This window comes from Rhipicephalus microplus, chromosome 1, assembly GCF_043290135.1.
Source record: "Rhipicephalus microplus isolate Deutch F79 chromosome 1, USDA_Rmic, whole genome shotgun sequence".
NCBI lineage: Eukaryota > Metazoa > Arthropoda > Arachnida > Ixodida > Ixodidae > Rhipicephalus > Rhipicephalus microplus.
In genome coordinates, this window is record NC_134700.1 from 117,487,718 (window position 1) to 117,501,775 (window position 14,058).

Consider the following 14,058-nt stretch of genomic DNA (forward strand, 5'->3'; position numbering starts at 1 on the left):
TATAGAAAAAAGCGACAGAATACCGATGAAGAAGGGTGTAAAACAAGGGGACACAATCTCTCAAATATTATTTACCACATGCTTACAGGAGGCTTTCTGAGGCCTACATTGGGAGTAGTTAGAGATAAGAATTATTGGAGAGTACCTTAGTAACTTGCGTTTCGCCGTTGACATTGAAGTGCTGAGTAACTGAAGGGACGAATTGCACCATACGGTTACTAATTAGACGAAAAGAGCAGAAAGGTAGGTCCTAAAATAATCTACAGAAAACGAAAGTAATGTACGAGAACCACGGAAGAGAACAGCGCTTTGATGCAGGTAACAGTGCACTTGAAGTTGTAAAAGGCTATGTCTACTTCGGACGGGTAATAACCACGGAGCCGAACCACGAGTTTGAAGTGATTAGAAAAATAAGAATGCGATGTAGCACATTGCAAGCACTCTCAAAACATGACTGGTAGATCGCCACTATCCCTCAAGAGGAAGGTGTATAACAGCTGCATCTTGCTGGTACTTACATACGGAGCAGAAACCTTGAGTCTTACAGACATGGTTCAGCTTCAATTGAGGGTGACGCAACAAGCGATGGGAAGAAAAGTGATAGGTGCAACTTTAAGAGACAAGAAGAGAGCAGAGTTGAGCAGAGAACAACCGGGATTAGGGATATCATAGTTGAAATCAGGACAGAGAAATGGACGTTGACTAGACATGTAGCTCGGATGCAGGATAACCGCTGGTCATTAAGCGTAACTGCCTGATTCCTAGAGAAGGCAAGCGGGCTCAGGGGAGACAGGAAGTTAGGTGGGCAGACGTGATTAGGAAGTTTGCTGGTATAATGCGGCAGCAGCAAGCACAGGACCGAGTTGATTGGCAGAACATGGGAGAGACCTTTGTCCCACAGTGAACGCAGTTAGGCTGATGATGATTCTGATGATGACAATGATGACAATGATGATGATGTTATCTATCAGGTGGTCAAAGTTAAACCTGAGTCCTGCACTACAGCATGCCACAGAGTGATATCGTGGTCGTGGCTCGTAAAACTGCTGACATTATTACTATGTCGAAAGCCTCACATGCCTCATGAAACACTAAATTCGCTGTTATTATACATAATTAGCACAAGATAAGAACCGAGAAGATAAGACGACAAACAACAAAGCGCGTCTCTACCTTGTCCATTTTTGTTGTTTTTTTGCGCGATTGGCTATGTCCACAGTTGACACGCACCAGCTAGCTTAATTGTCGTCTATATTAGAAAACAATTGAGCGGCGACAAGATTCATATTGGCATTGGCGTCTACACGAATGATTCAACAATTCATAAGTAAGTGTCGCCGTCGCCATATGATGCCCATGATGCACATGTCGTCAGGTCGTTACACACCCCAAAAACTTTTGCTGCCAGTATGACGTAAAAGTGTTGTTACGAGGCAGGACGTCGAGCAGTGGCGTCATTACATGACTTCGCATAGTGGTGAATGTTGGAGCGATAATAGAGGCAGTGCAAAAACAGGTGAAATGCCCCCTATCATGGAGGCATCGAAAAACCGCGTCGTCGCCTTCCAGTTGTCTTAGGTGAGTGCGTAAGGAAGTCTTCGACAATTTATTATCTTATGATTTGCAGTGAGAGCCCTGAACTCCCTGTTAGCTGTCCATGACTGCAGTGTTACTGTCCCTTAAGATAAGTTGCACTGACGAAGAAATTTCTAATTGGTCATTTTTAGATTGCCACACAGCCGGTACTTGCGAAGCCAAATAGCCTCAGTTTTGCTGAAAAAATCACGGTAGTTTTCCTGGAATATTTCGAACACCTCAATTTGCATTAAATAAGAACTACGCTAGCGGCTAGGGAAGTATTTTGATGTGGTCTGTAGTGACCATCTAAAGTTGACATACCTTCTTTCCCACTAAAATTGCGTCTATGTGGCGCTACTAAACTTGGTGGGGTATTATTATTGTGATAGCAATTATAGAGACAGTCTCTGGAGTGATCACTTGGTGCCATCACTTCAGCGCCCATCCTTAGTAACGGATTGTCGCGAATGCTTAAGGTGCAGACAGATGCACTTCAGGGCGGGTCCAGCCAGGCTAGCACGGGCGATATGTGTAAAACCGTTCGATGTGGCACAACAGAGCCACGATGCTCTGGCGTCGACGAGAGTAGTTACGGTAGGGCTTACGGTTTTAGACATAGAGCACCCATGGATACCAGTGGAGACCAGTCGTGAACAGTGTGGTGTCCGAAGGGACATTCTTTATTGTGAGGTTTGAGAAAAAAATTCTCAGCCCACACCGTAAGCATATAGCAGGCAGAAGGTATAGCAGGCCGAAAGTACACCGGTGTGGCCTCGAACGTAGGCAATGGAGCGGTAGTATTGGTGTAGACGTGACTGTCGGTACCGCGCCAACTTCAGCCGCAGTCACCGCCACACCATCGCGATACCATTGCGATTAACAAAACTGCGACTTAAAGAAACACACATCGCTACGCCAATGACTGCTTCAATTACGGCTCTGCACAGGGCCTTAGAGCTCATTTACTTTCAGAGAGAGAGCATATGGAGTCTGTTCCCCGACTATTAAGGGACGTTTTGGTGTTTGCGGTCAGTCCTTAGACGTGCATTTCAGGAACAGCTTACGCAGGAAATTGTTAAATTTCTCTATATCGCCATACGAAGAACGTCAAGAAGTTGCTTTTAGGTAGTTGCTCTAAATATAGGACATAAGGTACTCGATCACATTACCTCTTCGATGAAACTGTGAGCTTAAGACAGACTTCATTGGCGTAAAGCTTCGCTTCTTCTTTAGCTGAGCAGTGGATTGCCTTCACGAAAGCATGTAGTACAGCATCAATTGAAGTGGCACAAAAAGCACCGCGCGACGCCTGCCACATTGCTCACAGCGTAGAACTTTTCCCATAGCAGCGTTCTGTTTGCATTAGAAGGAAGAACAATTTCTGGCACGTTGAAACGTTTCGAGAACCAGGCACTGTGACCACATGTGGCACTGAAGCACCCTCCCTATCTCTCGGTCGCACCAAATGTGCAATCACGTAATTTGAATATACAGGCATGTGTGAATCTTTCAGATTGTTGTAGGTCGACTCGAATGTACGCGTTAGCACGCGTGTTGTTCGTTCGATTGTTTTGCTCTCTTTTCGCTTTCGATTTTTTCTACTCCTTCTCTCCATGAAAACAACGTAGAGCTGCCAACCTGACATGCATCTGTCTTTTTGTGTCCTTTAGTTGATCTGTTTCTTCTTGACCTTGAAGCAGATGTCTATTCCCGACAGTGCGAATCTTTATGAACTTTCATAGCCGTGCAGCTTGTATCGTATGCAGTTACTTCACTCTCTTATACGGCGAAACCGTTTTCGTTCTATATATAAAGTGTGTTTGTTTACAGCCTGTTTTTGAATAACTCAATTTTGATTCATCAATATGCAGACCTGGAAGAGATATTGACGAGTTGTGTTTACTTCTTCAGTGTTACTGCGCCTTCTTATACGTCTGCCAAATTGTAGTATAAAACAAAGCAAGTGTTTATGATAACGTGAAAACGTATCTCATAGAGAGTGCTAAAAAATCCTGCCATAAAATGCCGCATACAAGAAAGTCTCAATGCTTACAAAAAGACGTCAAGCATCACGTTCTTATGGACATAGATCTGTGTTATTCTCTTATTGCAACATTTACCATAACCCGAAATTGCATCTCTCAGTCACACACGGCGCACTTCCAAGGCTTTACTTCTAATGTGCTCACTTAAAAATTGTATGCCAGCTTAGCTTCACAGCACAGCTTCACTCTCTACGGCACTCAGTACCAGAAAAAAAAGAGAAAGGCTGTACCTGTCCCAAGAATAAAAAACAACAGATGATAGCATGACGACGAATTCTAATAATGAAGCATATGCTAAAAAATCTGGACTCAACAAACAAATCGGCCATAACAGTAGCGACACCGTGAACACGCTCATTATATCAGGCAAGCACGTGCCATTTTGGGAATCTTTCATTTATAAACGGAAGGTTCCTTCATAATATTCAAGAACTTACTTTTTCAGAGATTTCAAATTTGCTACCAAGCTTTTTTATGCAATCACTGTCTTCCGGCATGCCTTGAGAAAACATGTGTGAAGTCTTTATTTTTACTGACACAGTTTAATGTCGACTTGCATCTTTTGTGTACAAGTAGCATCAGTCATAATTTCTAGAATTCGTACACACGCCTTATTGCTTTATAGTTCAGTGTTTCTATGAATGGTTTTTCTCCACTTTCTTCTGTGCCTCCCCTTTCGCTCTTTCTACCGCGTGTCCAGCTATGCGGCCAATACCACTTGTGTGTGGGGGTCGCCAAGTTTTTCTTTAGCAGCATGTGAGAGGTCACTGTCTTTTGGTTTCTGTGAGGAAACCAGGCATCTCTGCTGCCGAAAATAAAAATATTGGAGGAGGACAGGTCGACAGGCTACACTAATTCTTTGTTCGGCAGCGCCAGCTACTATGGGATGCTAAAAGACTGGCAGCCAATGCCAGCGAAGTGCTCCACGCTTTGAAGAAAACTTCACTTAGGCCACACGATTTATCCAATACTTATTATATTATATGTGGTGTCTGGCCTTGTGGCCGATTCTTCATGTCATCCCACGAGCTTGTGATTGTGCTTTGGGTACTGGTATGTTTTATGTAGACAAGAGAAAGAATGCCATAGCTGACAATTAATGCGAAAACTGTTTTGCCATAAGTTGTTCTCTTATAAAATCAACGTCCCTCATTTTTCAACAACAGCACATGGTTTAAAATGTCTTCGGCTGATGAAATGTTAGAGGTGCGTACGATGAAATTACAATTTTCCAGACTGAGTAAATGAAGCGTCCGTATATTATAACCGTTCTTTCGCGCAGCTACGCGCTGGTAGCGTTTCGTGGAGAGCACGTTCCCGTTTCTTCCCGAGTTGCTGATATTGTGATGAAAACTAGGGTGACGGTATGACAGCCACACTTTTTTTCGTGGCCACCTAGGAGTGCCTGATGCTTGGTTGTCCCTTGTACTTTTATTCAATGGTAGCCCTGTAAGGTTCTGCAAAGTCCCTTGGTTGTACCTTAATTCACCAAAGCCTTAGTGAAATAGTTGAGCATCCACTGCTGCTGTGGATGCTGGAGTACTTCTGCCACCAGGCACTTACTGGCTAAATAGGTATGGACACACTTCCGGCATTGTGCTCGGCATGACGAAGTTCATAGTCGTTTGGAAGGGCACCAAACCTGTGGTGATTTCACTGCATGGAACCACCTGACCTGAAATTAAGATCATCCTCTCTTTATTCAGCGCAGTGTGTCTTTGACGGATTCGCGAAAGAAACCACAGGGGCATATGTGCACTTAACAACTGCACTTTGAATCGGCGTTTAATGATACTTTGAAATGAAAATGTTACGTGCATGGTCTTCCGGTTCCTCCCGGTACGGCTAACCCACACACCTAAAACCAATACACGTTAGTAGTTGAGAAGGCGATGCGCAGGAGGCCCGATAACGCAATCGAGACGTATTCTTTTAGGCAAAGATAAAAAACTCTCCAAGTTTTTTGTTAGACACTTGAAAAATTTCTGGCACGTGCTCGTTTGTGGGACTGTGGCTTGTTCAGTTTCCTTGTATCAGTGGTGAGTCCTTGGACTTACCCAATTCTTATGTGAAACACTGCTAGGCCACACACGACAGGCCGCTCAATTTTCGACTACCTTAAACAGCTTCGTGGTATATATATTTACTAGGGTGCCAGAATTGACCTCTTTGAAATGCCGGAAGGAAGGCGGGTGGAGCTGATTGCTTAACTTTCGGCACAGCCAATGCCCGAACTCTTCGTAGGAGGTCCCACACTTATGGCGGAAAAGAACGTGGGGCTCGCCGCACGATAGACTTCTATTCTCTTGCTATTTAATTGAGGCACAGACGATCGGTCAAGTCGTGTGGTCGTGCTGTCTCATGACTGGACATTGTCTCCTACAGTTGCTGAAACACCATATGAAAAGTGAGGTGAGTTGTTATAAGTAATGATGAATACGTACGAGGTGATACCCTTCCTACGTAGAAATTTTTTGAAGTGCAATGCTGGCCTCCGAAGGACATGGGCAAAATCTCTGCTTGATTTCGCAGCTTAATCTCTGCTAAAGGGAACTTTCTCGATGCGGCGCTGTACGTCCACTCTGATATTTGGTGGTCGTTGGGGTTGGTCATCGCGATGACATACTCAACTCAGATACCGTCAGGAAGGTGCCTGTAACCGCAGCAGGGCAAGTAGCAATAGCTTAAGCGATGAATGAACCTTCGCGTATCGAGATATCCACTGACTCCAGCACTCAATCCTACCCTTCGCGTCTGGGTTAATCTTCAGATAGGCTGAACATATTGGCACATGCATACAAATTGGTATTCTAGGGGGCGACGCGCGTGTGTGCCTGACGGGGAAGACGAAGGGTTGTGTCTGCACTATTGCTGGTGAACCGCTCCCGCCATTACTACTGCTTTTAAATACATCTAAGCCCCAGTCTCGTCGATAAGACGTTTCTTACTTTCCGTAACATATCTGACCGAGGTGGAACGTTCTCCGTCTTCATTACGAAGCTTTGCAGTGGCCGCAGCGTTCAGTCTCCTGCCATGGCTACCAAAGACAACAACTCATCAGCGTGTCCATCTGTAGCTCCAGCCACTACACACCTGACGATGCCCTGCTCCCTTGATCCCGGTACATTCTCCGCATAACCTGGACTTGACATTGACTACTGGCTCCGTATGTACGAGCGTCTTAGCCAAACACACCGATGGGACCCAACCGTGATGCTCGCCAACGTAATTTTTTACTTGGACGGCACCCCACTTGTCTGGTTTGACGCCCATGAGACTGAGCTCACCAGCTGGGATATCTTCAATGAGCGAATACGCGACATCTTAGGGGACTATTACAGTCACCAAATGGAAGTGCGAAAAGAATTCGCCACTCGTGTGCACTTTTCCACTGAGTCGTATGTCTCGTACATACAGGACGTGCTCGCGTTGTGCTGGAGAATGGACGATCAAATGACAGAGAGTGACAAGGTGAGCCACATACTCAAGGGCATCGCGGACGACGCCTTCAACTTGCTCGTGTACACCAACGTCACGACAGTAGATATGCTTATTAAGGAATTCCGCAGCTTCGAAATGGCCAAAAGCCACCGTGATCTGCCTCGATTTACGCGGCTACCAAATACAACTATTACATCAACCAGCACCAACCTTTGTGCCACACCACCCATGCAGGACAGCGTGACAAGTATAGTTAAACGGGAGCTTGGGGTGTCAAGTCCGGCACCATTTTCTCCACTTCCACTCGACCATGGCGCCGCACAAATGCCTCTAAGAGTCTCTGGTTTTCAAGCCGTCGTGAGGCAGAAAAATGCAAAGCTTGATTTTAGTGTGGCCTGCTATGTCTCCCGACCCACCTCGAGACCAATGACAATAAATTCACCACGCCATGACTCTCAATTTCTTCCACGATCCTGCAATCCGACGGAATTAAGAGATACAAACGACAAACTGATCTGCTTCCACTGCCACCGAGTTTGCAATATCTCCTGCTACTGCCGCAGCACTTGCACGCCCTCAAACTGGAGCCTATTTTCCTCTTTTCGCCCATAGCAGGACTCCCGTCGGTATTTGAACAGTCGTGTGAACCCTTCTTCCGACGTTCCTAACAGCCGCTTCACCACTCGTTCACCGTCACCTCAACGCCACCTCACCCCATCTCCCCAACTGCGCCGCTATCTGCCGTCGATCAAAAATGGATCCTTTCGGACGGAAAACTAGATCATGCAGCTCCAGGAGGTAGTGCTGCATCAATTGCGACTGATCCAAATCCTCCGTTGACGCTCCCCACTAGTACGAACTTGATTGAGACGCATGTGGATGGTATTTCTTTGGCGACATTAGTTGATACCGGAGCTCAAGTGTCCTTAATGAGTGCTCATCTGTGTCGCCTACTCAAAAAAGTCCTCACGCCTGCAGCAACTAAAGCCTTCATGTCGCAGATGGTGGGACTTTGGCCATCACTGGAATATGTACCGCTCGTGTTAGCAATGCCGGCCGCCATGTGTCCGTTTCATTTACGGTGCTGGAAAAATGAAGATGCTAACCAAAGGAATTATTGAACCCTCTTCGAGCCCTTGGGCGTCCCCCATTGTGCTTGTTAAAAAGAAAGATGGCACGTGGCGCTTCTGCGTGGATTGCCGCCATCTTCATAGAATAACGAAAAAGGACGTTTACCCTTCACACCACATCGATGACCCTCTCGATTGTCTCCACGGCACCCGATACTTTTCTTGAAGAGAACTACGTTCTTGCTACTGGAAGATCGCTGTAGACGAAAAAGACCAAGAGAAGACAGCGTTTGTAACTCCAGACAGCCTATATCAGTTCAAGGTTATGCCGTTTGGGCTATGCAACGACCCAGCCATGGTCGAGCGCATGATAGACTTGTTGCTAAAAGGGTTCAAATGTTCCACATGTCTTTGTTATTTTGACGATGTCGTTGTATATTTCCCAGCATTTGACACCCACCTTCAGCGTTTGTAAACTATTCTCGTCATATTCCGCACTGCCAGCCTTCGGTATAACTCGTCCAAGTGCCACTTCGGACGCCGGCAAAAACAGTGTTGGGCCACCTTGTCGACACCTCTGGTGTGCAGCCGGACACCGAGAAAATTCGTGCAGTCACCAGTTTTTTCGTACCCCAGTCAGTGAAAGACGTCGGGAGTTCTGTAGGACTTTGGTCTTATTTTAAAAGGTTTGTGAAAGATTTCGCAACCATCGCTCGACCCCTCACCGAGCTTCTGAAGAAAGACGTCACATTTACGTGGGGTATCGACCAAGCTGCTGCTTTTTCTCACTTCTTCATGCTATTGTCGACTCTACCTATATTGGCTAACTCTGACCCATCCGCTCCGACAGAAGTCCGAACCGATGCTAGTGGTCACGGAATCGGAGCCGCCCTAGCCCAACGCCAACGGGGACACGACCGAGTTGTCGCCTACGCTAGCCGCCTCCTCACGGCTGCTGAGCGCAACTTCTCTATTACAGAGTGTGAATGGCTTGCTCTTGTTTGGACAGTCTCAAAGTTCCGCCCATAGTTATACGGCACAAATTTTTCTGTGATAACTGACCATCATGCGCTACGTTGGCTTACGTCACTGAAGGATCCCGCTGGCCGGCTCGGGCACTGGCCTCTGCGATTGCAAGAGTATACCTATACAGCTACGTACAAGTCCGGACGCCTGCATCAGGACGCAGACTGCCTGTCCCGAGACCCGGTTGCTGAGTCGAGCACTGTGACTGACACCGACACCGAGCCTTGCGTCTTTTCCCTTTCGCAAGTGAAATGCATCGTGACGAGCAGCTCTATGTTGCGCCCTTGCGTGCTATCATTCAGTGCCTCGAATCATCATTTTCCAATCAGTTCCATCGCTCATTCGTGCTCCACGATGGTGTAACATACCACCAAAATTTTGAGCCCGATGGACTTACCCTGCTGCTTGTCATTCTGAAACACCTTTGCTTTGAAGTTCTACACAAACTTCATGACCTTTCGACTGCTGGTCACCTTGGTGTGTCACACAGTTAAAACCAAATACGCCGACGATTGTTTTGGCCGGGGCTTCCACGCTCAGTCACAAGATACGTTGCTGCTTGTAAGAAATGTCAGTGCTGCAAAACACCATGGACACTTCCCGCCAGATGCCTTCAACCACTTGACATTCGGTCAGAACCATTCTTATACGTTGGCTTGGACCTACTTGGCCCTTTCTTCTTGTATTCCTCGGGTAACAAGTAGATAGCCGTGACCACTCACTACGCCACGCGTTATGCCATCACACGAGCTCGTCCAACAAGCTGCGCTACAGATGTGGTCGACTTTCTCCGCAAGGACGTAATTTTGCAACAAGGAGCCTAAAGACCATGGCCGCACCTTTTTGTCGAAGGTTAGAGTCAACATGTTACAGTCCTGTCAAACGAGAAACAAGCTGACTACGTCATACCATCCGTAAATCAATGGACTCACGGAGCGTCTAAATCGAACTCTTACAGACATGCTCGCTTAATATCTTTCTACCAACCACTTCGACTGGGATCTCTCGTTGCCGTACGTCACATTTGCCTACAATTCTTCGCGCCATGACACTGCTGGTTACTATCCATTTTTCTGCTGTTTGGCCGAGAACCAACATTGCCTCTAGACACCGTCATATAATCCCCTGCAGTACCGAACAGTGAATATGCTACCGACGCTATCGCTCGGGCTGCTCACGCACGCGAAATCACCCGTACTCGCTTTCTGTGTTACCAAAAGAAGAATTGGCGTTTGTATGACCAACGACACCGCGACGTACACTTTCCGCTCGGTTCTTTGGTCCTGCTTTGGTCTCCGACCCGTCAAGTTGGCTTGCCAGAAAAACTGCTTACTTGCTACAATAAGCAAGTTCATATGTTACAGCCCTGTAACATATCAAATTGGTCCTGCTACCCCGTCGCCTTCATGTGCCCAACAGGCTACCGATATAGTGCATGTTGCGCGCTTGAAGCCTTACCACTCTCCTTGTGACGTTGACATTTCGATGCGCCAAGACGGTGCTTGTGCCGCCGGTGGTTAATGCTACATTGCTACATGCATGCATATTAATATTCTAGGGGACGACGCGTGTGTGTTCCTGTTGAGGAAGACGAGGGGTTGTCTCCGCTAGATCACTGGTGAACCGGTCACGCCATTACCGTTGGTTTTAAATACATCTAATACCCAGCCTCATCGACACGGCATTTCTTCTTTTTCGTAACTGCATTCTCAGTTCAAAGGGTCTAGTAACGTTACACATGCTACCTGGTTCCGGTGCACATTTTCTCAAGGTTTTATCGAAATGTTACCAACATCAGCGATGTCGCCAATAAGCGTGTGCGAGAAATCACATGCTTGTTGGCAAGCTGTGATGGTCCTCGTGGGTCTTGAGGCGGGTTTAGAGAGATGTGAGGAGATTGAAAAGAACGGAGTTGTTGGCTTGTTGGCTTGTTACTTTCAATGAACCCACAGAAATGGATAAATGAGACGGAGATGAAGAAAAAAAGCAGAAAAGGCATACGGGCGACTGAATTTTCTTTTTGCGACTGAATTTATGATAAAAAGAGCCAAAAAGTTTTTTCTCGCTACAACTGGCTAGAATGAGGCACCTCCCTCCGCACTGCTTGCTCACTTGACTGCAGTAGCCTCTCCGAATGCTGCAGGCACGTTTTCCTTAAACTCGTAGCAAGTTTAGTAACTTTGGCCTAGTTGTGCGGTGGAATCGCTCACATTCTCCGAGAGTGCCTTGTGTTAAATAATGGAATGGTCAGCTCAGAACAGACTAAGCTGGGGGATGTCAAAAGTAGCGATACCCTTGTCATTTTTGAGGCAGCAGCTGTGGCAAGTGGTTCTTGAATACCATTCTGATTGCTTCCCACTTGCTCTGCAGCTACCTGGATACAGCTATCTTCAGGGCACGTGTGCGGCTCATCAACTGTCAAGTCCAGTGGCCTGTGAATCGCCTACATCCATAACGTCATCATCCGAAAGAGGGCGCCCACTACCGTGACGTCACAAGGATAAATAACGACGCTTCCCGTGGAAGTGCATCATTTTTGAGGCAGCAGCTGTGGCAAGTGGTTCTTGGATCCCATTCTGATTGCTTCCTACTTGCTCTGCAGCTATCTGGATACAGCTATCTTCAGGGCACGTGTGCGGCTCATCAACTGTCAAGTCCAGTGGCCTGTGAATTGTCTACATCCACGACGTCATCATCCGAAAGAGGGCACCTACTACCGTGACGTTACAAGGATAAATAACTACGCTTCCCGTGGAAGTGCATCATTTTTGAGGCAGCAGCTGTGCCAAGTGGTTCTTGGATCCCATTCTGATCGCTTCCTACTTGCTCTGCAGGTTGGTGTCTTTGATTTTTGCTCACGTTAGTGTGTTCTCTTTTACCGCAGCTGCTGCCTCCCAGTGCGTGTTTATCTTAGTTTGTGTATTTGCTATCGTTTGTGTATTTATTGTCATGCCATCCAACGCAGAACTGGCCAAAAAAATTGAAGCACTTGAGTCTTTGGTTCGCTCTAGTCTTGATACCTTTGCAAATGAACTAACAGCTAAAATTAAAGAAAAGCTAGCACAGGAAGGACTCGGGGAACATGCGTCCCTCAGTGATAGTGTTCAGTTTCTGTGTGACTGTTACGACTCTATAAAAACAAAGCAGGATGAATTGAAACTAGCTAACAAGGAACTAGTTGCGCAAAATGAGGCACTGACTAGAAGGGTGGCGGAGTTGGAGCAATACTCGAGGCTCAATATTGTTGAAATCAAGGGCGATCCGGTCACTCAGGGTGAGGACTGTGTGGCCATTGTGATGCTAATTGGCGAAGCTATTCAGTGTCCTGTCACGCCCAGCGACGTCGACACAGTTCATCGCGTTTCAACAAAATCAGGTGAAAAGAACATTGTTGCACGGTTCTGCTGCCGTGGAAAGAAAAGCGACTTTGTTCGTAATGCGCGTGAGACCCGTCCGAACACTTCTGATGTTGGCTTCTCTGGTAGCTCAAGTAAAGCAATCTATGCTAATGATCACCTTTCTCCAGAGAACAAAAGATTGTTTGCTAAGGTGCTAACTCTGAAAAAAGCGCACAAATGGCAATTTCTGTGGACAGACAATTGCCAGATCAAGGCGCGGAAGTCTGGTGATGGCAGAGTATATCGCATTATCAAAGACGGTGATCTTAGCATCTTTTCATAGCCACTGAGTCCTACGCCCATTTTCGTGCTGAACACTCGTTCACTTTCATCGTATCATCATGGCTTTGCTATCTCCTGACGAGGCTAAACATATGCTAGATGATAGTAATCGCTCCTTGGTTCATTTCAACGTGCGTAGCCTCCGGATTCACTCGCGCACTTTTTTTTCTATCCTTTGCATCTCTGAAACATGGCTCTGCACTTATGACGTCAATCTGTTCGGCCCGTCTTCGTACGAAGCTGAGTACTGTCACCGTTGTTCAGACAGCTATGGCGGCTCAGCAATATTTATCCCCAGATCTGTCCTACACCCGCCGGCAAGTTCTTTCCTTAGGTATCTCGCATCGCGAATCCGTCTGGATTGAATTAGACAATTCTTTTTTAAACGATAATAACAACGTTATTCTGGGGTGTATTTACCGTTCCCCTTCCTCGAATATGAGGAATTTCATTTCTCGCCTGGATACCATTCTGCATCAGTTATCATCTGAAGGCAAGCGCGTTGTCCTAGTTGGAGACGTCAACATCAACTTGCTTAACACAGACAATTGTGCATGCACAGAATATAATGACTGCTTCAGTCGATACGATTTTGAGTCTCTCATTTCATTTCCTACTAGATGTCCTATTTCTGGTGCTGCTTCATTGCTTGATCATGCCATCTGTAATTTCTCGCCCTCTACCTCTGCAGGAGTAATTGATGTGAACATCACTGATCATTATCCCATATTTATTGCTTTCAATGTCATGAAGCCATTTGATCCACCCACGCGTGTTACTTCCGTACTTGACCAGGAATTGTTTTTCAATGCCATTATTAAAACTGATTGGTCCAGTGTTACGTCCTTATGCAATGTAGACCAGGCATTGAACAAGTTTTCTTCCCTTTTCCTTAAAGCCGTAGAAGAATGTACTAAAACAGTCAAATGTAAAAAGAGGTACAAATATCCTAAGAACCCATGGTTATTTGAGCGACTGCTAAAAAGTATGCGTAAAAAAGATAATCTGTACAGAAAAGTAAAAAAAAAACAACCATTTAACACTACTCTAGCTTCACGCTATAAAAAATACTCGAATGTTCTTTCGTGTCTCTTGAAAAATGCCAAGATAAAATATTATGATGACCAAATATCTAGTGAAAAAACAACTCTAAAAGACAATGGCAACTCTTAAACAATTTTCTGAATCGATCAATACATAGTTCACCTTTGCAGAAAG

The 14,058-nt window shown here is 46.0% G+C and overlaps 1 protein-coding gene across 1 annotated transcript; it reads left to right on the forward strand.

Annotated features, from left to right (window-relative positions):
- Positions 1–12,109: 12,109 nt before the first annotated feature.
- LOC142765659 (uncharacterized) lies at positions 12,110–12,841 on the forward strand. The gene has a single exon (XM_075867020.1). It carries the CDS (start codon positions 12,110–12,112, stop codon positions 12,839–12,841), a length of 732 nt encoding a protein of 243 aa, XP_075723135.1.
- Positions 12,842–14,058: the final 1,217 nt, after the last annotated feature.